This window comes from Eubalaena glacialis, chromosome 3, assembly GCF_028564815.1.
Source record: "Eubalaena glacialis isolate mEubGla1 chromosome 3, mEubGla1.1.hap2.+ XY, whole genome shotgun sequence".
NCBI classification, from domain to species: Eukaryota; Metazoa; Chordata; class Mammalia; order Artiodactyla; family Balaenidae; genus Eubalaena; species Eubalaena glacialis.
The window spans coordinates 57,066,808-57,094,598 of record NC_083718.1 but is presented as its reverse complement, the minus strand read 5'-3'; the positions used below and the strand labels follow the sequence as shown (position 1 = coordinate 57,094,598).

At 41.5% G+C, this 27,791-nt stretch overlaps 1 protein-coding gene across 1 annotated transcript in view; it reads left to right on the top strand.

Annotated features, from left to right (window-relative positions):
- Nucleotides 1-27,791, top strand: part of PAPPA2 (pappalysin 2) — a 319,782-nt gene that overhangs the window by 223,531 nt on the left and 68,460 nt on the right. Inside the window, exons 14-16 of the mRNA XM_061183079.1 lie at nucleotides 17,860-18,031; nucleotides 21,625-21,802; nucleotides 22,986-23,199. Coding sequence (XP_061039062.1) covers nucleotides 17,860-18,031; nucleotides 21,625-21,802; nucleotides 22,986-23,199 — 564 coding nt within the window. The remainder of the gene's footprint in view (nucleotides 1-17,859; nucleotides 18,032-21,624; nucleotides 21,803-22,985; nucleotides 23,200-27,791) is intronic.

Here is a 27,791-nt window from a genome sequence, read left to right as displayed (position 1 = left end):
TAGTATTCTTTAGGACTCTGTAGCATTTTTACCTTTGGGACAGTTATCTCCCAGGATTCAATGGCCTTTGCCAATGGTTCTCCCTTCTCCCCACTTACTTCTACCTCACCCCACCAAGACCCTTATACTTCCTGACCGGAAATCTTGAAATGAGTAAAGAAAGGGTACTGATGAGGACAGATGGATAGAGAACAGAACTGTGACCCCTGAAAAGTAGTGCCCAGCTTTCTGGTCTTTACAGGGGCCAGGGAATGTTGCCCTCTTTTCCTTTAGTATGGCTCTATTCTTTATTTGTTTTGCTTTTTTCAGAAAACAAAACAAGAAACGCATGTTTTGGCTTCCGGTGATATTTCTCAATTCAACTCCAATACATTTTGAAATCAGGAGAAAAATCCTCAGAGTCCAGCTATCCACCTTGGTTTTTGGTATTGATAAGAGTTTTCATATTTTTCTGTATTGTTGGTATTTAAGTGGGAAACAGGGAGAAATTACCTCCGAGTATTCTTGTGAGATTACCTGAGAATGATCCATGTGGAGTTTGTAGCGCATTCAAACACCAGGTGGGAGGACAGCCCAGGCAGTTTCCACACCATATCCCATCTTTATCATTTTTACCATCCTCCTTTTACAAGTTGTGACAGTTATCAATCAACTTATTGCTTCTCACCTCTAAATCCACCCTTATCACCCTAACTCGTAGTACTAGAGCAGGATTTTATTGATATTTAATCCTTTGCTGACTGGCACAGTGTTAACTTTTGTCAACAGAGGGTTCTGGAAACACACTGTAGGAGAAAGGGTCTTCTCTTCCTGGTTTTGATGTACTTTCTTCTCTCTGGCTGCTGTGATGGGCTCAGCAGTGGTGTGCAGGACACCTGTGGTCAAGTACAGCAGGAGTTTGGGTTCCCAGTTGGCTCTTCACAACAATAGCCAAAAATGATAGCTTGGTAATTGGTAATTGTGATCCCACTGCGTGTCATTGATTATTAGCATCCCATTTCCCATTGACGAGTAGCTCAGCGTTGTACTCAAGCCCAAAGGCACAACCAAACAGATTCCCAAATTCTATCTTTGTGACTCTATCTCCTACTACCATTTCCAGTTCCATTGTTTCAGTCAGTCAGTCAGGACACAGTAATTAGAATAGGGGAAGATTAATATAAATAACTATTAACTAGTAACAGAGGATTAACTACTAAAGGGTAAAGAGAACCCTAACATAGAAGAATGGTAGATAAAGGGAACAATCATTACTTTTAGGGATGAGGGAAGAGTATCCAAGGAAGAGCACCCGACCCCCTCCAAGGCTGTGATTTTGATCTCATTGGAGAGGGTGGAGCAGTGGCACGCTGGGCGACAGAGAATTTTGCTGAGGTTTCATAGGCTGAGACTGGCAATCAAGAAACCACCCACTGGGGTGCTGATCAAAGCTCATTAAGAGGCTGTCTGTTCAAAGGATTAATCTCCAAGATTTACAAGCAGCTCATGCAGCTCAATAACAAAAAAACAAACAACCCCATCCAAAAATGGGCAGAAGACCTAAATAGACATTTCTCCAAAGAAGATATACAGATTGCCAACAGACACATGAAAGAATGCTCAACATCATTAATCACTAGAGAAATGCAAATCAAAACTACAATGAGATATCACCTCACACCAGTCAGAATGGCCATCATCAAAAAATCTAGAAACAATCAATGCTGGAGAGGGTGTGGAGAAAAGGGAACACTCTTGCACTGTTGGTGGGAATGTAAATTGATACAGCCACTATGGAGAACAGTATGGAGGTTCCTTAAAAAACTAAAAATAGAACTACCATACGACCCAGCAATCCCACTACTGGGCATATACCCTGAGAAAACCATAATTCAAAAAGAGTCATGTACCAAAATGTTCACTGCAGCTCTATTTACAGTAGCCAGGACATGGAAGCAACCTAAGTGTCCATCATCGGATGAATGGATAAAGAAGATGTGGCACATATATACAATGGAATGTTACTCAGCCATAAAAAGAAACGAAATTGACTTATTTGTAGTGAGGTGGATGGAGTTAGAGTCTGTCATACAGAGTGAAGTAAGTCAGAAAGAGAAAAACAAATACAGTATGCTAACACATATATATGGAATCTAAGGAAAAAAAAAAGGTCATGAAGAACCTAGTGGCAAGATGGGAATAAAGACACAGACCTACTAGAGAATGGACTTGAGGATATGGGGAGGGGGAGGGGTAAGATGTGACAGGGTGAGAGAGTGACATGGACATATATACACTACCAAATGTAAAATAGATAGCTAGTGGGAAGCAGCCACATAGCACAGGGAGATCAGCTCAGTGCTTTGTGACCACCTAGAGGGGTGGGATAGGGAGGGTGGGAGGGAGGGAGACGCAAGAGGGAAGAGATATGGGAACATATGTATATGTATAACTGATTGACTTTGTTATAAAGCAGAAACTAACACACCATTGTAAAGCAATTATGCTCCAATAAAGATGTCAAACAAACAAAAAAAAGCTGTCTGTTGAGGTGCTATTGGGACTTTATGGAAAGCTGTCATTGGGGTGCTGCTGAAACTTTCTGGGAGGTCACCTGCTGGGCACTGATGAAACTTGATGGGACGCCACCCATTGGGGTGCTGCTGAAACTTTGTGGGAAGTCATTCACTGGGGTATCTTTGCTGCGAAGCCAGCTGCAGTGCTGGTAGAACTGCTGGGACATGCAGGGTGTCACTGAAACTCATTAGGGGGTGAGCACCACTAGACCGAGGCTGTGTTGGACATCAAGAGCTGCAGAATCAAGAAGAAAAAGCATGTAGGAATCAAGAAGAAACACCCCTTCCTCCTGCAGTGTCTCTCCAGTTATGTCTACTGGGAAAACATGACATCGTGCTAAATGGCAAAAGAGCAATATTTGCATGGTCTATCTCTAGTATTGCAAAGCAGGGCAATGAAGGTGGAGGTTTGGAACTGAGAGGGAATAAGCTGATAACTGGCAGAAAATATCTTGTCAAATAACCATGAAGAAACCCCTTCTCTCTGCCTTGTATGTTCCAGATTAAGATTTTCATTAAGTTCCTGGCTTTAATACTAAGACCAATTTTCAATATAACTTTTAAGTAGACTGACCTAACTGGAAATGCATATTTTCTTTTTTTAGTGCTTTGAACTTATTTTAAGTCCAAGGCAAACATAAAGTATAAATATCTCTTGAGCTTATTCAGTATAAATACACATTCTGATTGAGATGGAAAACAAGTAATAGATACTCATAAATATAAAACTATAGTGGGTTCTGAGGTTTACCTTAAACTATAGGTTATCAAAGCCAAGTATTCTAATATAAAATTGAATAGGACATTAATCTTTTAAAATGAATATCCATGTGGAAACCTGAGTTATTTCTTCTCTCTCTCTCTTGTTCTCACATTCTTTCTCACTAACTGTATATAGTCATGCTTTGATCCTTCTTATCTTTGTGGATAATTGAGAGTTGAGTTGTGTAAAAATTTATGTCTAAAACAGTGAATATGTGTGTGTGTATACACATTGTATATACATTGCCATATTTTATTTCACATAGAAGAAAGGCTTCTGAAAAATTTAATGTAGACTGATTTGTAAAACTAATTATTCTATATGGGGTGTGTGTGTATGTGTGTGTGTGTAGAAAGAGGCAGACTATTCATCATTCAAAAAATATTTATTAAGTGCCTACAATATGCCAGGAATCATTTTTCAGTTGAAGAAACTGAGACTCAGTGTGTACAAATTCACCTTATTTAAAACTAACAAAACTAATAGTAGTATCAGAGTAATTTGTTTTTAGTAAAGAAAGTTTTCATTATATGAATGAAAAGCTGTTTTAGAAACATACTCATGTGACACAGAGGTAGAGAACAAACGTGTGGACACCAAGGAGGGAATGCAGGGGGTGGTGGTGGGGTGAATTGGGAGATTGGGACTGACATATATACACTAATATGTGTAAAATAGATAACTAATAAGAACCTGCTGTATAGCACAGGGAACTCCACTTCGCTGTACAGTAGAAACTAACACAACATTGTAAAACAACTATACCTCAACAACAACAACAAAATTAATTAATTAATTTATTATTTTAAAAAAGAAATATACTCATGTCTATTACTCTCCAAGAAATCCTTCCACCCTCCCTCAAACTGTATTTGGATTGTGGTAAGAAGATTTTAACTGGCCCTGGAATAATTAAAGAGCACCTGTATTTTAGATATGTTTATGCAAATGGCATATTTATTTTGAGGAATCCATGAAACCAAGAAATGTAGATGTGGGCTCCAAGTAATGCAGGTGATCTGGTGATATTTGATGGAGTAGGTAATAAATGGTGGAATTGTAAGGATATTTTGGACTTTTGGAAAAGTTCAGGAAATGAATTATCTAGTGGGGCAATTTTATGGGCAGAATCCAGGGGATTTGGGGTCATTAGAAAAAGAGAAATTTTGCTCCAGCTCCTATGCAGTCCTAGCCCAGACAAAAAGAATCTTATTCCTCGAGGAGAGAAAATCAGAAAAGAAATATTCCATTCTCTTGGAGATTAGAAGTACAGGTAACCAGAAGGAAGACTACAATTTAAAGCCTGGTTTATGTATGTATTAGTTTTCTGCAGTTTAAACCAATACACATTTATACTCTCACAGTTTCTGAAATTCAGGATTTTAGGCCAGGCTTAACTGGGTCCTCTGTAGGCATTTGGTCCCAAAAGGCTGCCAGACTGAGGGCCTGTTTCCTGCTGCATGTTGCACAGATGCTGTCCTTAGTTCCTTACCCCATAGCCATCTCCATGGGGCAGCTCACACTTGGCAATTTGTTTCTTCAAAGCCACAAAGAGAGAGTCTCTCAGCAAGAGTACCTTTCAATCTTAGGTTGTGTACTCAGAAGTGACATTGTCACCTTTGCTATATTCATTTGGTTAGAAGTAAGTCACTGGTCCCACCCGCACTCAAGCTGAGAGAATTACACAAGTTTGTGGATTCTAAGAGGCTGGAATAATGTCCACCAATATATGTTAGGCTGGACTAGTTGACTGTGTGCCTAGACCTTGGAGTTACAAGGATCTCACTGCATGTGTCTCATGGCCTGATAGAGCCACACACTGTACTGACGTAGTTTCAACTTACTAGGCAGCTTGGGTCACAAGGGACATGTGAGGAATTTGCATGCAGGAAAAAAGCATGAGGGAAGAACAATGATTCCAGAAGCAAGGTCTTTCTTATAGGGATTCCCCAGTTCTTGGTAGGTGGATTATCTAAACAGCCTTTTACCAGAGAATGTCCTCTCAATACTACATTATCTAGGTCCACCACATCCATTTTATGACTGATCCATTTCCACATTTTATTCCCAAGTTCATTTTCCCTTTTTCCTAAGCCTGAGCCGCCTTCTCAATAGCTCAACCAGAATTGTTACAGTGTTCATTAAAGTGAAAAACAATCCGTAATATCAGCTGGGTTTCCTAGAAAATCATAAAATTATTTTAAAAATCTAAAAATAAAAAAATGTGCTTATTATTTAAATGATCTGCATTCTGACCCTTTTCATAATGTAGGACAATTGAGGGTTAAGTTATTTAGCAATTTTGATCTAGTAAAATGTGGTTATATATGTGTAAGTGTGTGTGTGTATGTATTTTATTTTACACAAGTCAATCTTTTGGAAAAGATTAATGTGCATTGAATTATATAACTAAATTTTAAAATGATTTAACTTTTTAAATGATTGTGCCATTCAGAAAGACACTATTTTTGAAGTAAAATATAAATATTTTTGTAAAGAACAGTGTCATCCCCAGATTTTCTCCTCTTCTCTTTCTTTCCTTTTATCTTTTCTGCATAAATCTGGATTTTCCTCCTTTCTTAAAGCAAACTGAGCATGCGCACATAAAGTCTGAGTCAAGAGGAAATAATGAACACACACATTGTGCTTTCGTATGATTCTATATTCAAGGCCACAGCTCTTAAGCAGAATTTATCTTTTGCATTAAAAACATTTACTATTAAGCTGTTTACTGTGGACATCAGTGAGAGTTCAGCCTCCAACTCTTTTATACTTGACATAATGCCTGACATAATTAACATACCTGCCATGTTTTGTTAATCATGCTTGTGTAAAGAAAAGAATCAGGTAATTAAAAATGAGTAGGGACTTCCCTGGTGGCGCAGTGATTAAGAATCCGCCTGCCAATGAAGAGGACACGGGTTCGATCCCTGGTCAGGGAAGATCCCACATGCCTCGGAGCAACTAAGCCCGTGCGCCACAACTACTGAGCCTGTGCTCCACAACTACTGAAGCCCGAGCGCCTAGAGCCCATGCTCCACAACAAGAGAAGCCCCCGCAATGAGAAGCCCACACACCACAACAAAGAGTAGCCCCCGCTCGCCACAACTAGAGAAAGCCCGCGCACAGCAACGAAGACCCAACGCAGCCAAAAATAAATAAATAAATAAATTTATTTTTAAAAATGAGTAATCAAAGAATAGTGTGTAGCTGATTTGGTTTGAAGTGCCTCAGGATGCACAGAGACCTGCAAATTTGTGTACATGTATATTAGTTTAGTCACTTTTGTTTTCTCTGTGGAGCCTCTGTTCTTCAGATTCTGTTTCCTGAAGCAGGGACTGTAAAAAATAAATAATTCAAGGAGAAAAGCCAACAGTCAGCTACCACCAAATAACTCAAATCTTTCCATTTGCGATTTACGAACTTTGGTAACACGCAGGGTTAATGCTATCTCAGGCTAGCTCCCCTCAGCTGCCTTGCCTCTTCAGATCTCCCCTTTGAATGACATCGCTCTGCTGTGACACAAAAGATGTCTTTAGCCTTAGAAAGCTAATCTTGAAAAGGTGGATCTGCTGACCAAGATAGCACCTTCATCAGTAAGTCAAGTATAGAGGATTTCTGGGTCACCCTCCATTGTCCGTGGAGAATTCACTGTAGACATGGGGTTTTGGTTGGGGAGTGGAGGGATGTGGTAGAAAGGAAAGCACCTTTTCCATAGAATTCACTTCTATGACTTTTATAACCCCCAGAGAATTTCTGGGAGCAAGTGGCTGTGTTTTCCATTTGGAAGATGTTGGGACTCCTCAGGTGTAAAAATGTTTCTTCTTGGTTGCACCATAGATTACTGGTAGAGCTGGGGCTAGATTATAAGGCCTCTGAGCCTGAGTCCAGGGGCATGCAGCCAGAGCACAGCTCAGTGCCTTGGCATTCCATCCCTGCTGTAATCAGTTTGTGAGCCTGGTCTTGGTAATAGGATCATTCCATCTCTATTATCCGTCATTCTGCTTCATGCTTCATTATTCCCTGGAACCCTCATTGCTGCTGCTTTACCAATTCCTATTGTGCTTCAATTATTTGGAGCTCAGATTTAAAATGCCAACACTTTCCCTTCCTTCTCTTCCTGGATTGGGCCCCTATACCTTGCCAGGCTTCTCTGTTCCCTACTCAGTCCTATGTAAAACATTCCAATCACCTCCCTTTTGATAGCCTCACAAAGTAAAGGGTTTCTTCCTTTCTTGTGCTAGGGGCTACAGGTTAAAGCATCTATTTATCCTTTGGCTCTTCATCTTTTATATTTAGCATAGGGTTTCCTTTTAATGTTCCAGGATGATGGGAAGTGTTCTCTCTTGCTGCTGGGAAAGGCCCTATAGAAATGAAATATGTATTGCATTTCTATTCATTTGATTATCTTCTTCCCCAAAACAGTTTAGCAAATTAACATTGAATCTGTTTTTGCTTCTTAAGCAAGAAAAGAATTATAGCTGCTCAATTGTTCCCTAGGTTTCTTGCTCAACTTCCTTTTCTCAGAATGATTTGTCCATAAAATAAGAGGGAAGGAGGAGAATCCACTGGCGAGGATTCTGGTTCTCCTGGCCGATGATGGATGGCCTGGTGAAAGACAGATCTGCTTTGGGAGGCACAGTGAGCTGTTTGAGTCTTTTCAACTGTTTACTCTCATGGGGTTATAGAGGAAAAATGGAAAGGTCATGGGCATGGTCTCATTTAGGTGTTTATTGGGGCACGGCTAGACTACTCTAGAAATAGCCTTTATTAAAATATTACGTTGTCTGAGATGGTTCCTTTATTAAAATATTACGTTGTCTGAGGTGGTGGGATACATTCTTAGAACCAGTTGGGTGGCAGCGTTCAGGTTTCAGATTTCAGGGCTACAGGCACAGACAGCTTAGGAAGACTTGGGGTTGGAGTCTACCGCTAAGGCTGGTTTCAAAACAGTGACTCCACAACACTAATTCCCAATGCCTTATCACAGCGTCTGAAAGTCCACAATTAGGAATTATTTTGTTCAAGTCCTGATAATCTCCAGCAGTCTCTTTAAAGTAGTCAATAACCACTTAATAGAAATAGAAATGTCTTAAGTCGTTATCAACTGTTTATGCCAGAAGTATTCTCTTATGGACCTTGCCAATTCAAAAGTATACCAGAGCCCTGCTGAAATGCAATCTAGTGTAGGTAACTGGAAGTTTGGGGGAGTATGAGAAGCGGGAAAAGTGGTGCTGAAAAGAGAAATGAGTTTAAAATATCACCTGCTTCCCAATTTTTCTCAGGGCTGGCCCCGTGCTTATGGTCTGTATTAATGGCAGCTGGTGGAGAAAGCACAAAAAATAAAAACAAGCCAGTATTTCCAGGGTTCTGTCGTCTTGCCAGCCTGCCAAATAGACAGACACTGTTGACGGATTTGACCCTAAGTTCTGGTTGCAAGGACTCTCAGGCCATGTCTGGTTCTGTGTAGCCATAACTGTGGAGACAGAGGAAGCCTGGCGATTAGAATGGCAGCAAGCCCGATGTCCAGACCCCTGCCTCTCACATTTGACCGCATCATCTAGTCTCACCACACGATTTTAGGACGGTCCCTTCCCTCCTTTGGGCCTTCATTTCTCCATAAGCAAATGAGCCATTGATGTTGCAAGGCTTGGGAATGCTAGGAAGAACAAAAGGACAGAAGAGAGTAATATTCCAAATCTGATGTCAACCAAGGACTGATAAATTCCTGAATTACGAGATGATGGGAACAATGTGAAGCTTCTGTTGGGGAGTCCAGAAACTTTATGGGGAAAGGAAGCCAAGGGGGAGAGAGAGTCCCAGAGGGGCCCAACATGTGTTTTATATTCTACTTCTATATGTGAATTTGGGGCTCATTCAAGGTGCTGGCTTGCGACTCCTCAAGACCTCAGTTAACGCGTAGCTTGTATATAGCCACACAGAAGCCATGCTACCCTTTCTTCCTGCCTTGTAAGTACTGTTCTAGGAATGCCACAGATGGAAGCTCATGCCCATTAAACTGTTTTTTTTTTTTTTGCAAGCATATTTTTTTATTAGTTATCTATTTTATACCTATTAGTGTATACATGTCAATCCCAATCTCCCAGTTCATCACACCACCACCCCCACCTCCCCATGCCCATTAAATTTTATTCTCAGGATTATGTTGTTCCCTCACTTAACTCCACCTGTTTCACAATTCACCAGCCTTGGCCTATGAATATGGCTGGGGAAGTGTCACTCCTGAATTAATAGTTTAATTGGTGCCCCGGGATGAATAGTGGGGTGGGTAGGGGGAGTCAACAGTGCAGTCATTTGGGGGCTCCAGTGATCACTCCTCATTAGGAAATGCCTCACGTGGAAATGGTTACTGCCTTCGCAAACTGGAAAAGAAGTTTATTATATATATTCTATATAGACATAATATTTGTTTTTATTGTTGTTGTGTCTGATGAGTGATTATGTTTCCTTGGTGCTGGGCTAGGGCGCACATTCTCTGCCGGTGAGCCAGAAATTGTTTTGACTCTTTCTTTGGTGTTCCACATATTTTATAATCTACATTAAAATCGTCAGTTCTGAAACTTGGTGAGACAGGGATTTTGAAAGGGAGTGCTTTTGGCTGTGTGATATAAATCTGTTTTTCTTTAGAGGAAGAGGGGGCATTTGGATGGGACTTCTAGTGTTACAATCAGGCATGGTAAAAACTGTGCCCAGAAATAGAAATGAGTGAAGCAAATTACTAGTCCTGGGGCCACCAGAGTCCAGTTCTGTACTTCTTAATAGGTCACATTCGAGGAAGAGATGGACATCTCCTGACAGAGGTGTTTTCAGGGGCCAACTTAGGGGCAAAGACTTCAGTAGAGGGGCAGAGAAAACCTCCACTTTCCCAGGATACGGGAAGGAAGGAGAAGTCTGCTTAGGGCAGTAATTCATTTCTTTGTAGTGTGATGGAAAAATCAGAATTATTACTGAGATTCCTCTGTTTCTATCAGATGAGACTCTTCAGAGGAGAAGAATTTGAATTAATTTTCCCTTCTTAGTCAGTATGACCTTTCAGTAAAACCCCTCAAAGTACCAGCTTCGTTCTGCCCAAGAAGGCTGATGGAAATGTACTTGACATTTAATCTGGTTCTTGTCCTACAAAGCAAAGATGGAGCCAGTAGTGAGGAGGAAGTAGAATGGGGAGCCAGAATGGAGGCCATATGTTTTTGTATTTGTTTGGAGAAACAGCAAAGCTCTCTAAGGATGGATATTATTATTATTATTTGGTTTTGCTGTTGGTGGTGGGAAGATTAATGAGGACTCCATCTCTTCCAATCCACTCTACTTTCTGTACATATTACTTCCTTCTGCTGACAAACCCAGAGCATACATTTCTTCTTAGCCCATACCCTCTTATTTCCATAAGAATTGGTAAAACAAAGTGGAGGAATGGAGAGAAATCTGATCCTCTTTTACTATGTAACCTTCAAAGAGTTGTTTCTACAGAAACCACTGGGATTGCTATTTGGTCAATGGTGGCACTTCTTGGATAAATGAATTGCAAGATTTTGTTTAACTAAACAACTTACATGTTGGGACATTAAGCAAAAACTTACATTAGGAAAGAAAGATTGTGAGCAAATCTTTTTTTGGGTTCTCTACCACATCCTGCCCATTCATGGGTTTTCTGTACTCCCACCCCAGTAGCACCATCACCTCATCTAGAAAATGAAATACCATGTTAAAGCTGGAAGGGACCCTTGAGAGAACCTAGTTTAACCCCATCATTTTACAAATTTGCAGACAAAAGGCCAGAGTGGTTAAGAGACTTACCCAATGTCATAGAGCTAAGCAGGGACAGGCCAAGACCTGAACCCAAGTCACATTGGCCTTGATCTACTACTTTCTCCATCACACCATGCTATTTCTCAAAAAGTATGATACAGATGCCAGAAAGTTTCTCCTAAGCTAATCTAGATTCCAGATATCAAGTTGGATGCCTGAGGGAGGGTGGGACGTTGACTTTAGAAAAGTTCATGAGCTGATGTCAACCTGATTTTGAGTTTAATCTAAAGCTTAATTAAATGTTTCTTTGTTATTATATTGTGGTCTGAGTGTGGTAGGAAGTTCTGGAATATCCCATAATTTCTTTTGGGCTCAATTTCCTCATCTCTAAAATGAGGAATTAGGGTTGAATTATCTTTAAGGTCCATTTTAGTTTTAACAAACTGTGGTTCCTCTAAGATCATTTTCAAAGGTCTTCCCCACCCTCCATCTGTCACATGCAAGAAATGGGGTCTTTAGTGCATAACTTCCATCAGCTCTTACATGGGAGAAATAAGGTTTCACTATTGATTCTGAATAGTGGAATAGTGTCATAGCCTTCTGCAATTCCTCCAGGGTGGCACAGACCCTCAGGGGAACCTTACACCAAAGCTGTGAGCAAGCTGTGGACAGAACAGCCAGGACTTCACCCATTCCTTAGGAACTACCCAGCTTCCCAAATGTGGACCTTGGCTGGAAGTGAAGCCAGCTTCACTCTAGTGGCCTCAAGCAATGGAAAATTTTTAAATGTGCCTGATTTGGCATGCCCTGGGGCACAGCTCATGGTAGGTTTGTTAGTGAGTCTGTCTGCTGTCTCTGCTGAGAATGATGTCTGCTTTCTGATGTTAGCCTTACTCTGTTCCTCACCAATCACTGAAAGGTAGGGGAAGATTTGGGGGACTTGCCTCTAAGTCTATCGTCAAATATCGATGTTGACTCTTTTCCGTATAGCTTCTTTAAATTTGTTAGTCAGAATTTAAGGGCCCTGCCCCTACTGAATTTTCTTCAGTTCTCAGTGGCAGGGAGAGGAAATGGTGATTTTGTCTAGGTTTTTAGAGTGCTACTTTGTGTTCTATCTGGAAAGCATTGGAGGTATCTTTCTGGCATATCTCTTTTGCCTTTCCAAATCCTATTAATTTATTGAGGTCAAATCATATCCAATGATAAAACTTTCTCTGGAACAGCCATGGATTTATAATCGGTACCACATGATTTAATTATTTTCTCTCTTCAGCCATATTGAAAGATTCTTCAGAATGGGGGAAATGTTTTATACTTTTGATCTGTCTTATGACTCCCACGTGATAATTTGTGCTGAAAACATTAAAGCATAATGATGAAACAGTGGAACGAGTTTCTCCTTCTGGAATCAGCATTTGTTATTTTATAGTCTTGGCCTATGGAATTTGTTGACATATCTTTCAGGTTACACATACCCAGATCTTTATGGTGCTGGGTTTCACTCCTGGTGAGCATCAAAAACTTTGAAACTTAAAATAAAATCACAGCTGTGAGGATCCCACCACAAGCCTACAGAATCAAAATCTCCAGGGATCAGAGCCTGGGTATCTATATTTTTTAAATGCTGCCTCTAAGTGAGTCAAATATACAACTATGGTTGACAAAGTCTGCCTTGTGGCAGATGAGGGCCATTCTTTTACGGAACTCTGCCAACAGAGTTCTGCCAACATCACGCAGAGGCCCAAACAAAAAGGAAGCGCACACATCATTTTGGTAGGACGGTGCTAGGAGTGTGCCTGGCTGCCCACGAGCAGGTTATATGCAAGAAGATAGCCCAGGGATAACATACATTTTGAAAAGGGATTTCTCTATTGAAAGCATTTTTTAAAACCCTCGAACATAATGGCTTCCGGAAGTGAGGACAAGAAGAGAGAGAGTAGAGGCTTATTGGGGAAGTGGAGAGACAAAGAGCAAAGCTAGAATGATGGGTAAGGTGACCATCTACATAATGTGACCTCTAAGGGCCTCCTGACTTAGAATTCTATCATGAAAAACTCATTCCTTTGCCTTCAAACTTTGTCTCCTGTTAAAATGGAAATACCTGTGAATCACATCTGACTGGCTGCATCATATCCTTACCTGAGAACACATTGTGATGGGGTGTGGGAAAAGGTCTGGAAAAAGATGGGTGGAAGCGTGAGAAGTGGTTGCCAAAGTAAGAAACACACTTAGCAGGGCATCATGCAGACAATGGCAGCTGGACAAAATTGCCAATTTGATTTGCTCTCATTTAAAAGAAAACTGCTCAAAATTGAGACCAACCATTTAATATTCTACCCTTTCCCCCCTGACTACCCTGCTGAGGAGCTTCTAGGCTCATCCTGGCCAATGATGCTAGCTCCTGAATGGAGAAGAAAGCAACGGGAGATCCACCTCATCGCCAGGGAGACGGCCTGGTGGTCTAGGCTGGCCCCGAGAGTGAGGGCTCTGAGATCCAGCCTGAGGATTTTCCTCTGACTCGCTGTGCAGCCTCCAGCCAGTCTTCAAACAGCTTTAGTTTCCTTGTATGTCAAACCATGATAAATACCTAACTTCCCATCTCTCTGGGGCATTGTAAGGCTTCACTGCTGCCACTTTCATTAACATTTGTCCAAAGACCATAAGAAGAAAGCTTTTGAAAAGTTTTAAGACTAATTATGTTTACTATCAGCATTATCATTATGATATTGCGGCTTAATGTAACAGTAGCCAGAAAGAAGAATGTATCAGGAGCATGGGAAAACGGAGAACACAGAAACTTCACTCAGAGAAGCAGTATTTGTAGTGGAAGAGAAACACAAAAAGGGGTTTGGGGATGGGGTGCAAAGGAGAGAAGTCTGCAATTGGTACCAGATGCCATCAGAAGCTAACGACCTGACAAACACCACTCTCATAAAACAAATTCCTTAAAAGGGAAGCAAATGGAAATATAAGCTAGTGAAAGAATTTGCAGCAGCTGCCCTAAAACCATTTCTCACTTCATAAACAGGTCTGGGTTTGATACTTTTTTTTTTTTTTTTTTTTTGTCTTGGTCTTATTTCATGCCACTTTCCCTCTTTTCTATCATCCCCTGTCTCATTCTTCCTCCCTTGCTGCCAAGGCTGGATGGACTTTTCATACTGGTAGTCATAGCAACAGTAGTTAATGGAACACCATCTTGATGGAAGGAGGCTCATTCAGAGTATTTGTTTTGTGTCTTATCTCAGCATGTATTTGTCCTCAGTGATGACATGGATGAATTGGACGGAGTCACTGGAAAATAGCACGTGCTATTATTTCACATTAATTTCTTGGTAGTGAGCTGACATGAACCAGAACTGTTAATGACTCTCTGTTCTCAAGTCTTCTCTGCTTAACACGCTGAAGAAATATTACGTTTTGTGTACATCAAGGGCATGTAGTATCTATGGAACTTGAAGTTCTTTAGCATCACTAATGAGGTGTTCTGATCTCATTCCATGAAGGACCGTCAGGTTTCAGATTCCTTATCCAGCTAGGCTGAATAAAGACTCGGAGACAAAGGTTTATTTCCTGTATTGCATACCTAATTAGCAGCATTGGATTTGGAGAATCCATGCTGACAATTAACAACCATCCCCCCGCAATTCATATATTCCTCCCTTCATCAGTCTCCCTGGAGTGATTCTGAGGGAATACTACACCTTCGCAGAGAATAATCAGAGCTTAAAGGAGTAAAAAAGTTTCCTTCATACCGCTCAACTCCAATTCCTCCATCCTATACCTAATAAGCATAGGTAAAAGAAATGAGAATGTCACTGACATATAACTTAAATCCCTGACGTGTAACTTAAACCCCAATGGGTACAAGATCAGGGGCAGCAACTTTAGCATATTCGAATCAAATCCATACTTTTTGGACTAGTGCTTTTTAAAGCAATTCTCAGTTATTTCAAGGCAGTATGTTCAATTCAATGACATCTTATTTTCCACTTTCTTATTTATTTATTTACTTACTTACTTATTTTTGGCTGCGCTGGGTCTTCGTTGCTGTGCGCGGGCTTTCTCTATTTGCTGCGCGCGGGGCCTACTCTTCGCAGTGGTGCGCAGGCTTCTCGTTGCGGTGGCTTCTTTTGTTGCAGAGCACAGGCTCTAGGTGCGGGGCTTCAGTAGTTGTGGCTTGCAGGCTCTAGAGTGCAGACTCAGTAGTTGTGGCACACGCGGCTTAGTTGCTCTTTGGCACGTGGGATCTTCCTGGACCAGGGATCAAACCCATGTCCCGTGCATTGGCAGGCGGATTCTTAACCACTGCGCCACCAGGGAAGCCCCTATTTTCCACTTTCTTATATTGTTGCCCAGCTCCTTGATAAGGTCATTGGCCGCTAACACAATTCAAGGGCAAATAGAACAAATTAATGATGACGAGACTCACAGAAGTCATTTTAACTAATATTTAGTACCACTGGCAAAAACACCATGAGCAAGAAAATATCTTGTTGTTCTACACCACTAGACTATGAGTTCTTTAAGGGCATACTTATTTTATCCCCAGTACTGAGACTGATGCCTTGCCAATGCTAAGTGCTCAGTAAATGTTTATGAATGAATGAATGAGTAGGGCAAGATGGTTGGATTATTTTTTTTTCTTTTTTAACATCTTTATTGGGGTATAATTGCTTTACAATGTTGTGTTAGTTTCTGCTTTATAACAAAGTGAATCAGCTATACATATACACATATCCCCATATCTCCTCCCTCTTGCATCTCCCTCCCATCCTCCATCATTGTTTGATAATGATATTTTTGTATTTCATATCCCCACCTATCACTATAAAATTTAACAAATTTACCATTTTGATAGCCATTGACTTACTTTGATGTCTATGATATGAACAAATTTAATTCAGCAGACATTTATTGCAACTCCTACAATGAGGTGTATGGTGAATACAAAAGTGGGTAGGAGTCAGTGTTTGTCTTCAAGAATATGATAATCTAGTTGGGAGATTCAGCAGCATTTAGGAGACAGATACTAATTGCCTTGTGGATCAAAGGATGGATAAATTAATTAACTGAAGAACAATCAAATGCATACATGACTATACTACAAGATAGAGTAAAAGAAGTGCTAGAAGAGTTATTTTTTAAATTTCCCTGGGAGGTTCGAGGGAGGAAGATACCTGGAGGGGCTTCTTGGAGAAGGAAAGCCTTTTAGAAAACACAACAAATTGAGCAAAAGTACAGAAGTGGGAAAACTAAAACATGTGGCTGGTTCATAAAAAACAGGCCACTGAAGGTGGGACTTGGGCCATTTGCAGTGGAGCAGTAGAGAGAATTAACCCAGGAACAATAACAACCCTGTGGGATATGCACCATTATTATCCCCATCTCATGGGGGAAGGAGCTGAAATACCAGGGAATAAATAACCAAATCATACAGGTAGTAGTAAATGGTGAATCCAGGATTCAAATTCACACAGCCTGGGAGCAGTTGCTCTAAATTCTAATCTCTGTTGTTCTGCCTTGATAAGAGGGTAACCCTCTTTTGGCTCTGATGCATGCCCCTCCACTCTTTTTTTTGTATAGTTGATTTACAATGTTGTGTTGGTTTCAGGTGTACTGCAAAGTGAATCAGTTATACATATATATATATATATCTCCACTCTTTTTTAGATTCTTTTCCCATATAGTCCATTATAGAGCACTGAGTAGAGTTCCCTTTGCTATACAGTAGGTCCTTGCTAGTTATCTCTTTTATATATAGTGGTGTGTATATGTCAATCCCAATCTCCCAATTTATCCCTCCCCCACCTTACCCACTGGTAACCATTAATTTGTTTTCTACATCTGTAACTCTATTTCTGTTTTGTAGGTAAGTTCATTTGTACTCTTTTTTAAGAGTCCACATATAAGCGATATCATATGATATTTGTCTTTCTCTGTCTGACATCACTCAGTATGACAATCTCTAGGTCCATCTCTGTTCCAACCTTGCTGTTGTTATGGTCCCAGCAGAGTCTCCCCAAACCCTGGGGAGTTAACTCTCCCTCCTGTTCCCAGTTGACTAGCCCTTGAGATCTGGACAGCAGTTCTCCTCTGCTGAGATAATGTCCTGGAAGCATCTAGAACCACGTCAGGCATGTGGCAGGGATCTGATATGTGTGAGTTTCTTCTTTCTGCCATGGGCTCAATTTCTGATTAGCCGGTGCTGATATTCAGTGGTGTATGCCAGTTGTCAAAAATATTTCCATGCCAATCAGTAAATAAATGTTGCTTTTTCTGCCATCTCAAACAACCAGGCCCTTCCTACAGGGCTCCCTGCGACAAACCTGTGATCGAACAACAGAAAGTTTAATGCCTGACACAACTAGGGGCCTCCAGGATTCACTCCTGACCTTTGTCCTGTGTCTGTTCTGATTGTTTGGGGCCCAGAGTACTGGTTATGAAATATTTCAAGGATTATCCTCTGATCTATTCATTTCTGATGCCATCCAGAGCTCTTGAGACACGCTCCCCACCTGTTCCACCATCATTTTGTCCTCCTGGAAGAGCCATAGAAAGCCAGTTCATAATCACTTCGTAGATGATATTGTTCTTGTTCATTTTATGTTGCATGGTTCCAGGTCACATAGAAGGAAGTAATGAATTTAATGTAGGTTTTGGAGAAACAATGTTCTCTTTGGTTTAGAGGCACTTCCCAGAGGGAGATGCAAAGCCTTTGCTGCTGCCTATCAGTTCTGAGTCAGTTTAAGATACTTCTGTTTCTGTCATCTCCAGCTGTGTCCATCGGCCCTGTGGGGAACAGGGCAGCTGTGTGCCATTGCTGCTTGATCACGCGGATGTGGTGAACTGTACCTCTGGTGGCCCAGGTCACATGAAGTGCTCTATCACCTGTCAAAGGGGGTTTGCCCTTCAGGCCAGCAGTGGGCAGTACCTCAGGCCCATGCAGGTGAGTTGGAAACCGTGGTCATCAGGACCAAGCCCCTGGGGAAGGACAGTAGGCATGTTCCTCCCCCTGGCTGGATGGGGGAAAGGCACGTGTTTTTAAATCATCTGAAAGGAAAAATGAGGAATCTAACAAGCAAGGAGAAGCATGGCTTTATAGAAATGCAAGGTATATATAAGAACAGGTGCAGTTTCCATTAACTAGGGTGTCAATTTCTCTCCAGGTGGGCAGTAGATAGGAACACTTATTCCATCCTTCTCCCTTGCTTTTTTACCTTCCTATCAGAAATTATGACCCCCACTTTTGGCTTCAAAATGGGAATGCTGCAGTTTAGACCTGTCCACAATTTGCAGGCAAGATAGTTTGCAATCAGCTTGTTTGTGGTTCATTGTCTGACTGCCCCGCACCACTCCCCTTCCCTGCCCCCGCCAGCCCTCCTTACAAGAAGACTGGAGGAAAGCGTCTGATTTTCTTCCTTCTGTTACTGAGGTGGGGATTATATCATGATTCTAGCTTTAACTGAATTTTCCAAATTTCTACAAGCTACCATGCACCACTTGAAGATTTCAAGGTGATCTGAAGGTAGTAGAATGTATTAATGAAGAGTGTGGTTTGAGAGACAGACCTGGAATGAAATTTTGACTCCACTGTTTAGTAGGTGTGTAATTTCGGTAAAGACAAACACACAAAAGAAACTAACCACTTGCAGTTTGTTTCCACATTTGCAAAATAATTAAATCAGAAGGATTTATGTCACTGGGTTATTTTATTTTTTTAATCAGTCATCAATTTTATACACATCAGTGTATACATGTCAATCCCAATCGCCCAATTCAGTCACTGGGTTATTTTGATGACTGACTAGACATAATTTATCAGCTTCTAGCAAAATGGTAGGCACCTAGCTCTCTGCAAAGCTGCCGTTATGATGAGCGTGATAATGTATTCTCAACTAAGAATTTTATTTTCCATTTTTCCTTTAGAGAGCTTTCAGTACTCTACAGAGGAACTTGAAAATTGAAATCAACCATTAGAAAACATGAGCACAATATGAGATAGAGACAGGATGCATTAGGCAAAAGGTAATGATGCTTGAGAAGATGAGAAAGATGAGGTATGATGAGGGAAGAGTGGAATCACGATTGGTTAGTCAGGTATCAGTGGTTTGGAAGATTGGAATTGTTTTCATCTTGTACCAGTTGACTGCTTAGCAGGTTATGGATCTGTGGAAGAATTTCACTTGCTTAGACATGGTCAGAATTTAAAGACACAATCTTTGGTTTCAGGTGGTTTAGGTTCTGCATAGAGAGAGACAGGTTTAACATACCTTGAAGCACCAACTCCTTGGTCTATGATGCTTTGGTGAGAAAGGCAGAACTCTTATCACCTGCCCTTGACTCAGCTTAACTCACACTAGAAAAGAGATGGAAAGAAGGAAAAAGAACAAAAACAATGTAGGAACTAAATACATTTGTGTGATATAGGTAAAGAAGGGGAGAGAAGAAAAGATGGTGTTTGCAATTCATCAAAATTAGGAACAAATTCAAGACAAAATGGTTAATACCTAATGAAGCCAGGAGAAAAACCAGGCAATATATGCAGAGGTTGAGAGACATTCTTTAAGTGATCATTGTGGTTTGAGCCAGTCTTCCAGGCTGTGATCAGTGTGGCAGGGACAGAGTTGGGAGAAGGAAGGTGGGAGCTCACCTTTTGCCAACCAAATGGTGGAGTCAGCAAACACAGCTTTCCAGCTGACCACTCCTGTCACCCAAGGCTGGCCCCACTAAACAGATTATACGATCCTGGCTCGTGATCACAAGACAGTGGGGATATTTGCTTTTTGTTGACACAATAACTTAAACTAAACAGAAAAATGTGTCTGGCTTTGAATTGGGCTCTTCTGGCAGGCAACAGGGAAACACTGGAAAGCAGGGAGGAGCAGCCAGCCAAGAGAGGGTGTCAGGGGTGACAGGTGCTTTCACCAGTCATTTTACCTTTGGCTTCGGTGCCACTGTGGTCTCCTGGTGGGATGGCTGGCTGAGCCGCAGAAGCTCCCCACTCTCCCTTTGACTTTTGGTAACCCATTGGTTAGAATGACGGCTGTGCTTTCTCCCAAACAAGCCATGAGCATCCAGGTCTCTGAGTGCCTGCTCAGCCTGTTCCCCTCACTCTGAATACTTTCTTCTCCCTGCTTCCCCTCTGCTGCTGGGAAGTCTCGCTCATCTTTCAAAGGCCAGTTCCTGAGTTACCTACCCTGTGAACCTCCCCCCAAACCCTCTCCCTCCTACCCAAGTATGGGGAATCCCTCCTCCAGCCCCACCACCACAAAACAAGCATGCATGTACTGTATCGCTGTATTTTTTTTTAACAGCAATTTATATTTTCTTTCTCCTTGGTCCGTGTTTTCTACTTCTTTCATTTTATCGTTTGCATTCTTTGTATTATATTCTCTCAAATCATTACAGAAGGAAGTAGGATATAACAAAAATATATCTCCTGCATTTTCCTTTTTTACTTTCTTTCCTCCCTTCCTCTCTCTCTTTCTCCTTCTTTCCCTTTTTCCCCCTTCAATTGTTTTCTGATACACTGCTCCAACCTATGATTTGCTCAGCTGGTAGATTATTAGCTCCTTGAGGGTCTTGTTTATCCAAACCTAGTAAAGAATCTGGCCCTTCTAGGTGTTCAAAAAATGTCTCCTCGTTTATTTCATGGTGATGAATTCTAGGGCTCCCCTACAGAAACTGCAGGCCCAGGGAAACAGCTGGAATCTCTCAAATTTAACTACAAAGTTTGGAAGATGCCTCATATGCATTAAGTCTCAGCTGTTCTTAAAGCCTAGGCACCATTCTCAGAGGAGACAGTTATGGTTAGTAGCACTATCTGTTGGCTTATCAGTAAAGGTCCCAGCAGGAAACAGATGACACACTCAAAGGTGGGCAATTTGAGGGACTTCAGTAAAGGGACCACTTCTAAAGGTGGGGGCAGGATATAGGAAATTACAAGGAGATGGTGCAGAATCCCAGGGTGAAGGGGTGATATCCCCTGTAGGCCTGAAGAGTTGACTATATAGGGAGCAGTTAGCAGAACCCCTGGGAAGAGAGTGCAGGAGGTGTGTGGAGATCGCTGCCAAAGGGTGCAGCCAACCTACAGCAGCCCCTAGGGAGTGAGTAGCAAGAATCAGCACCCTGACCTCCCTTGCCTCTCTCCCTCTCCAGTCTCCTGCCAGTGTTGCCCTGGGTGCTAAACCAAACACAAGTCAGAGGCATGAAATCTACAGGAGCCAGCATCCCAGGGCAAAGTGGAGAAGGGTAGAGAGTGATCTGGAGAAGCACGTGGAGGATAGCCAAGAGTTGGCCTGGAGGAGTGTCTTCATTTAAAGATTCCCTTACACTAACATTTGCCTTTCATTAGCAACATACCTGGGTAGTGTGAGATAGTACACTAAGACCATAAGGCATAAAGAGGGAGAAAGACAAACTAATTTTGCCTGTTGTGAACGTTTGCACAAATAATCATCAGGACTCTTTCAAAGCCTGGAAACTGTTTTGATAAGCCTTTTTATGTCACCTTGACAGCAGAAAATTTTCTGTTTCTAGAAGGAAATTCTGCTCACATGTTCCTCTGGGCACTGGGACCGGGCTGTGAGCTGCATGCCCCTTGACTGTGGTGTCCCCGACCAGTCTTTGGTGAACTATGCAAACTTCTCCTGCTCAGAGGGAACAAACTTCCTGAAACGCTGCTCCATCTCCTGTGTCCCACCAGCCAAGCTTCAAGGTATTGTCTGGCCAACCAGGAGCTGTATGCAAGTTCTCTTCAGGTTCTCTCTCTTCGGGGGTACTTTGGGGATCTTTTCTTCACCCCAGTGCCCTTCCCATTTGGCTCTGCTGTATCACCCTCTTCTGATAACACAAGCAAAGTCCCAAAGGGCAATACCATTCCTTGTCCCAGAATGCCCTGACTCAAGATCTCATTAATGAAAGAAATTTAGACTTTCCCATTTTTATTTGAATTTATGTCCCCTGGACTCAAGCCAACTAACAGTTTTCTAATAATATTAATAATCCAGATACCCTTTATCATTCACATTTTTAAATTTAATATTTACAACCATCCTATGAGTTAGGTGCTTTTAGTTCTGTTTTAGAAATGAGAGCATAGTTATATGAGCTGTACTGCTAGGAAGAGATGAAGACCCCACATCTTGCTCTTTACCTCCTGGACTTAGGTGTGCCTAACAATGTTTGAGCAGGCTTGTTACAAATGCAACTTCCTGAGCCTCATGCTGACAGATTCTGATTTAGTAGGTCTGAGGTGGGTTGGTGATGCTACCATGGGGTGTCCATGGATTGCACTTGGAGAAACCATGAATGACGTTGAGGCATATGGTATGGTGTTGAAGTGCAGAACTTTGCATCCAAACTGCCTGAGTACAAACCCTGCCTCTGTTCTTACTAGCTTGGGCAAGTTACCTAAACTCAATTTCCTCAGCTGCAAAATAGGGGATAATGATGGTATCTATTTCATAGGGTTGTTTGAGGTTTGAAGTTTACACAAGTGAATACATGTAAAATGCTTAGAGCGGTGCCTGGCATATAATGAGCACTATAAAAGTGTCATCTAGTATTATTATAATGCTTTCCACAATACTGTCACTACTCTATTTTTATTATTTGTAGTGAGGAAGTGAGGTAATGATTTGGTTGGTAGCCCTCCTTTCATTCAGGTCATGAAAGAGCTTTCTGACCTCTGTGCTGTATAAGAGAGCACAGTAGATGCTCTGTGGGCACAAAGATATAGGATAAACATTTGACCTGAGGTTTTAGAGAAGCTGCTCCACAAAGAATAACGTGACTTTCCAAGAATGACGGTATGTTGACAGGTCTTCGCTCTCTCTGCTAGTATTTTATTTCTGGACTCTCTGTTCTGAGCATCTTGTGCTTCTCTTTCTTGGAGTCAGGACTGAGCCCGTGGCTGACCTGTCTTGAAGATGGGCTCTGGTCTCTCCCTGAAGCCTACTGCAAGTTGGAGTGTGATGTTCCCCCTGTTATCCCGAACGCCAACTTGCTCCTGCCTCACTGCCTCCAGGGCAACCATGATGTGGGCTCCATCTGCAGATACAAATGCAAACCGGGCTACTACGTGATGGGAAGTGCGGAGAATAAAGTCAGGAAGTAAGTTGGATTGTTCCTGGTCTTTGCAGTTCTCTCTACCCTTGTACCTTGCTCCTGTTCCTTCATTTGCAAATCCTAGACCGTTGTTTTGGAAATAATATTAAGACCTTCTGGGTTGTCCATTGTTTGTTTTTCTATATAATCTCTCTTCACCTGCACAGGTGTGTTCCCCAGTCATGACAGGCAGGCTGGCCAAGTATGCTTTCTGTAAAGATATTCTTTCTCATAGGAGATTCCGCAGTCTCATCTAGGTGATTTTAAAAGAATCTCTGCCTGGATTATTATTTTCCTTGAAAGTAAGTGTTATGAGCTTCTTAAGTGGTACACACATCACCCGAATCCAGCTCTGTCCTGGAGCATCCTCATCAGGACAGGTGGAGGCTTATGGTTGTGGCTATGGGAGAACCTGTCCAGGATGGTCCCCAGCTCAGGTATTTATTGGTTATGTGATGCTGGGAAGTCTTCTTTCTCTGCCTCAGTCTTCCTCATCTGTAAAATGAGGATGATAATAAAAATAATAATAATGTAGGAACTAAATAAATTAGTATGTATAAAACATGAGTCAGTAAATTTATTTTTAAAGCATAAAACTCAGTACATATTAGCTATTAATATTGTAATTATAGTCTCTCTGCTTTCTTCTTCCTGGACTTTGTGTGTATACACTCCTAGACCCGGAAACCAAGAGAGCCTTTCTTCTGAACGCATGGTGGATCAGAAAGAACAGAAGCTTACTGCATAATTTAAGAGGAAGGGTTTTAAAGAAAGTCACGCTGGGGTTCAGATCCCAGTTGTTCCCCATTTTATTAGCTGAGTAACCTCAGGCAAGTTACTTAACTCTTTGGGTCTCATCTTTGTAAACTGGGGATAATGCCCTCACCAGAGTGCTCAGTTGAGGATTAAACAAGATAATACATATTCACCCCAGTGCCCGGTTTGTGCTAAGTGCTCAATAAATGGTTTCAGAAAAAGAAACATTTTCCGAACAAACAAAACAAGCAAAAAGCTTTCAGAAGAAGAAACTCCTGGTACTCAGTAAATAGTAACTATTATTTTCCTACCATAAATTATGTCAGTAAAGGAGAAAATCAGATTTATTTCTTACCCAGGATTTAGTTCAAAATCTGATCATAGTAGGCATTTTTTTAAAGACTTTTTTTTTGAACTGACATAATCCCAGCCATGGCATTATCAGTGATTCCAGGAGATACCAACTTTCATTGTAAGCTAGAATTCTCTAAGGGAGCAAAGGAAAAAACAGGAAGCTTACTCTCTGGCTCCAATTTGCCCTTCTCGAGTCAACATCCAGCCATCTCAATATGGGATGGATTGAGTCCGGCTTTGCCCAGAGCCTTTCACTCCCAAGAAAGCCCAAGATTATATTTGGGAGGGGGAGAGGGAAGTCCCCTCTCAGCCCGAGGCAAGAGCCTGGCTAATTAGAACGTGAATAAATACTGATGAAAAATTCATAGGAAGCAGCATTCTGGTTCAGTGACTCTAGCAGGTATAGTCAACAGTTTTTGACAGCTGAAAACACATTTGCATGTGATGGTCATAGGATGTAGATCAATTTGCGTCAGCATGCATTGACGGGTAGTGAGTACCCAGGTCATCTTCCAGTGAGAATGGCATTACAACCAGCCTGAAGGCTGCTGTTTTCTTGCTTTTTTTCTTTTCTTCTTGCCTCCCTTTTCACACATCTGAGCCAACTCAGGTGTCTGCAGAACGATGCAATGAAGACTAGAGGGAGAGAGAAAAGTCTCGTGACCAGGAGGAATTCGGGGTGGAGGCATTATTCCTAGCTCCCCTGGGCCCATGGCTGAGCTTTGCCTTGGGAACAGTGAGGCTTCCTCCATGACGATGGGCTTTCTGCTGCATCTGCATATCTGACTCCACCGGCTTCCCTGCCCCAGCAGGGGCCCACAAGGGCCATTTGCTGGCACAGCTTTCTTTTCTGGTTGAGAAACTGGAAGCTTGCATCACAGCATCAGCATCGGTTTGGGCTTAAACATTTACATTCACAAGCGCCATGCTGAGGAGAGATTAAATTATTTACTGCACTGCATAAACTGGTTTTAATCTTAGTTTACACCTGTTTACATAGCCAGCAGCGGACTGGTAATCAGAAGTTTGCAAGTCAGGAGTAAATCACTGTCGCTTGCTTCTTGTGTTTACCCAACGAACTATGTCAGCCTTGTTCCTTGCTTGGAACCCAGAGTTGTACAGATGGAGCCCTAAAATTCTTTCTAGGACATGCAGGCAGGGGGAGAAGAAGTGGAGAGAAGTTAACAGGGAGATTAACCCACACAGAGTGGGCACATGCTGGTCTTCTGCAGTTCTCTGAGTAGTGGAAAAACCTCCTAGATGGTCAAATTTGCCACTTGTTCTTTGCATGACCCTGAACAATGTAGTTCACATCCACGTGTCTCGGTTTTTGCCTCCTTGATGTGAGGAGTAGTAATGATTTTTACCCAAGAGTCTTGTTTTGAGGCCCAAAGCAGGTAATGTACTGAAAGCGTTTTATAAACTATGAAGTTCAGTACATATGCTAGAAATTACTTTTTGTTCATTTCTTTTTAAAAGAAGGAGACATCTACCAAAATATCAGCCAAGTACATTGCCTTCCTGCTTCTTCTCAAGTCTGTTGAATATTGTTTCAAGAGAAAAAAGATAAATGCTGCATCTGACTTTTCTCTTCTATCCAACCTGTTTAAGCTTTGTCCCATTGCACTTGCGGATGCAGGGAGGGCACAGCTGCAGTTGGCACTTCTTCACGTGGGTGCTCTATGCCAGCTTCGGGGTTAGAAGTGAAGATATCAGTAAGACCTAGACTCTGGCCTCAGGAGCACACAGGCTCCATGCTCCCTCTTTCACGGACATTATTTCTCCTTACAGTGGAGCATAGGAGAGGACATGGACTATAGGTAGGCCCTTTCTCCTGGCCCCTGGATCCCTTGCCCCTTCTTCCTGGGATTTGAAGGCGACACTGCTCACACTAACTCTAGGTCCTGAAGACAGGGAAATGCAATGGCTTTGGCCTGGGTCAAGGACTCTGGCCTTGAAGTCATGGGTAGAGTCAGTATCACGCAAACTGTATGGATTCTCCAGAGGGAAAAATTGAGAAGGAGAGTAACAAAAAATTCAATAAAACAAAATGAATGCCCATTATATAGTACAGCCATACAATTATACAGGCATATCATGAAATATCCTGTCACCATTAAAGATGTTTAGAAGAATATTAAAGACATGAGAGAACATTCACAATACAATAAGTGGATAAAAGCAGAACATAATTATTATAAATGACACAATCCTTATTTTCCATATTAAAGGTATGTTTTTATCATTCTTCTTCAGAAGCTAGAAGTGATTATAATATTAATAGTCATAATCTCTAGGTAGTAGGTTTATAGGGAATATAACTTTTCTTTCTCTGCTTGTTTATATTTGCTAAGTTTTCTAGACTTTATAATGAGATAAATGAATAAACAGTTTAAAAAAATAATGAAGTGAGCTAGAAAGAGGAGATCATAGCCAATTTGTGGAGGCAGAGAGTGATAAAAGAAAACTAGACAGATCCTTCGAAATAGGCAAACCAAGCAGAGACCAGCACTCCAAGATGGCAGTAAGACAGGGACGTGACCCTTCCATCCTGTGTCCAGACCCTTCTGTGTTTTGAAGACAAACACTGTCTCTGTTCTTGAAGGCCATTTCAGACCTCCTCTCCTCCAGTCGTAACACCTCTTCCCTAACTTCCAGCAGATCATCTCACTCCCTAAAGCACAAAGGTCTGCCCACAGGTGTGCAAGCTAATTGACACCTCCAAACATGTTCTCCCCCTTCTCGCTGTCTAAAATGAATTATGACCAACAAGGACCTGCTGTACAGCACAGAGAACTGCACTCAATATTTCATAATAACCTATAAGGGAAAAGAATCTGAAAAAGAATATATATATATATTCTTTATGTATTATATGTAGATGTATAACTGAATCACTGTGCTATACACCTGAAACTAACCCAACATTGTAAATCAACTATACTTCAGTTAAAACAAAAAAAAATACCCTTATTTATTTATTTTTTTTTAACTAGAAAAAAACCACCAAACTGTCAATACTCTGGGCAAGTGGTGTGACTCAGGGAGATTTTTTTTTGTCTTCTATTTTGGGATTCTTTTAATAAATAATCATATTTTATAATAAATTTAAATTTTTTTTAAAATAAAATGAATTATGAACTCCTCCACCTTTGCTCTGGATCCTGTACCCCTTCTAGAGAATTTCTCTCAATCACTTTACCTTCCTCTTTCCTACATCTGAAGCCTCTTCCTTCCTCTCACCTGGTTACTTCTCTTTAATTGTGCTCAGGTCTCTCCTATGTTAAAATTCAAACAAGCAGAGCCTTTTATTGACTCCATGTCCCCCTCCAGCTACCACAGCTTCCCCCTCCCTTTTACAGTGAAACTTGGTCAAAGAGTTGTTTGTATTCACTGTCTCCATCTTGCCATCTTCTCCCTCCTTCACACTTTGACACTCAGGTTTTATTCCCATCTCTCCACTAAGGCTGAGCCTGCCATGGACCCCA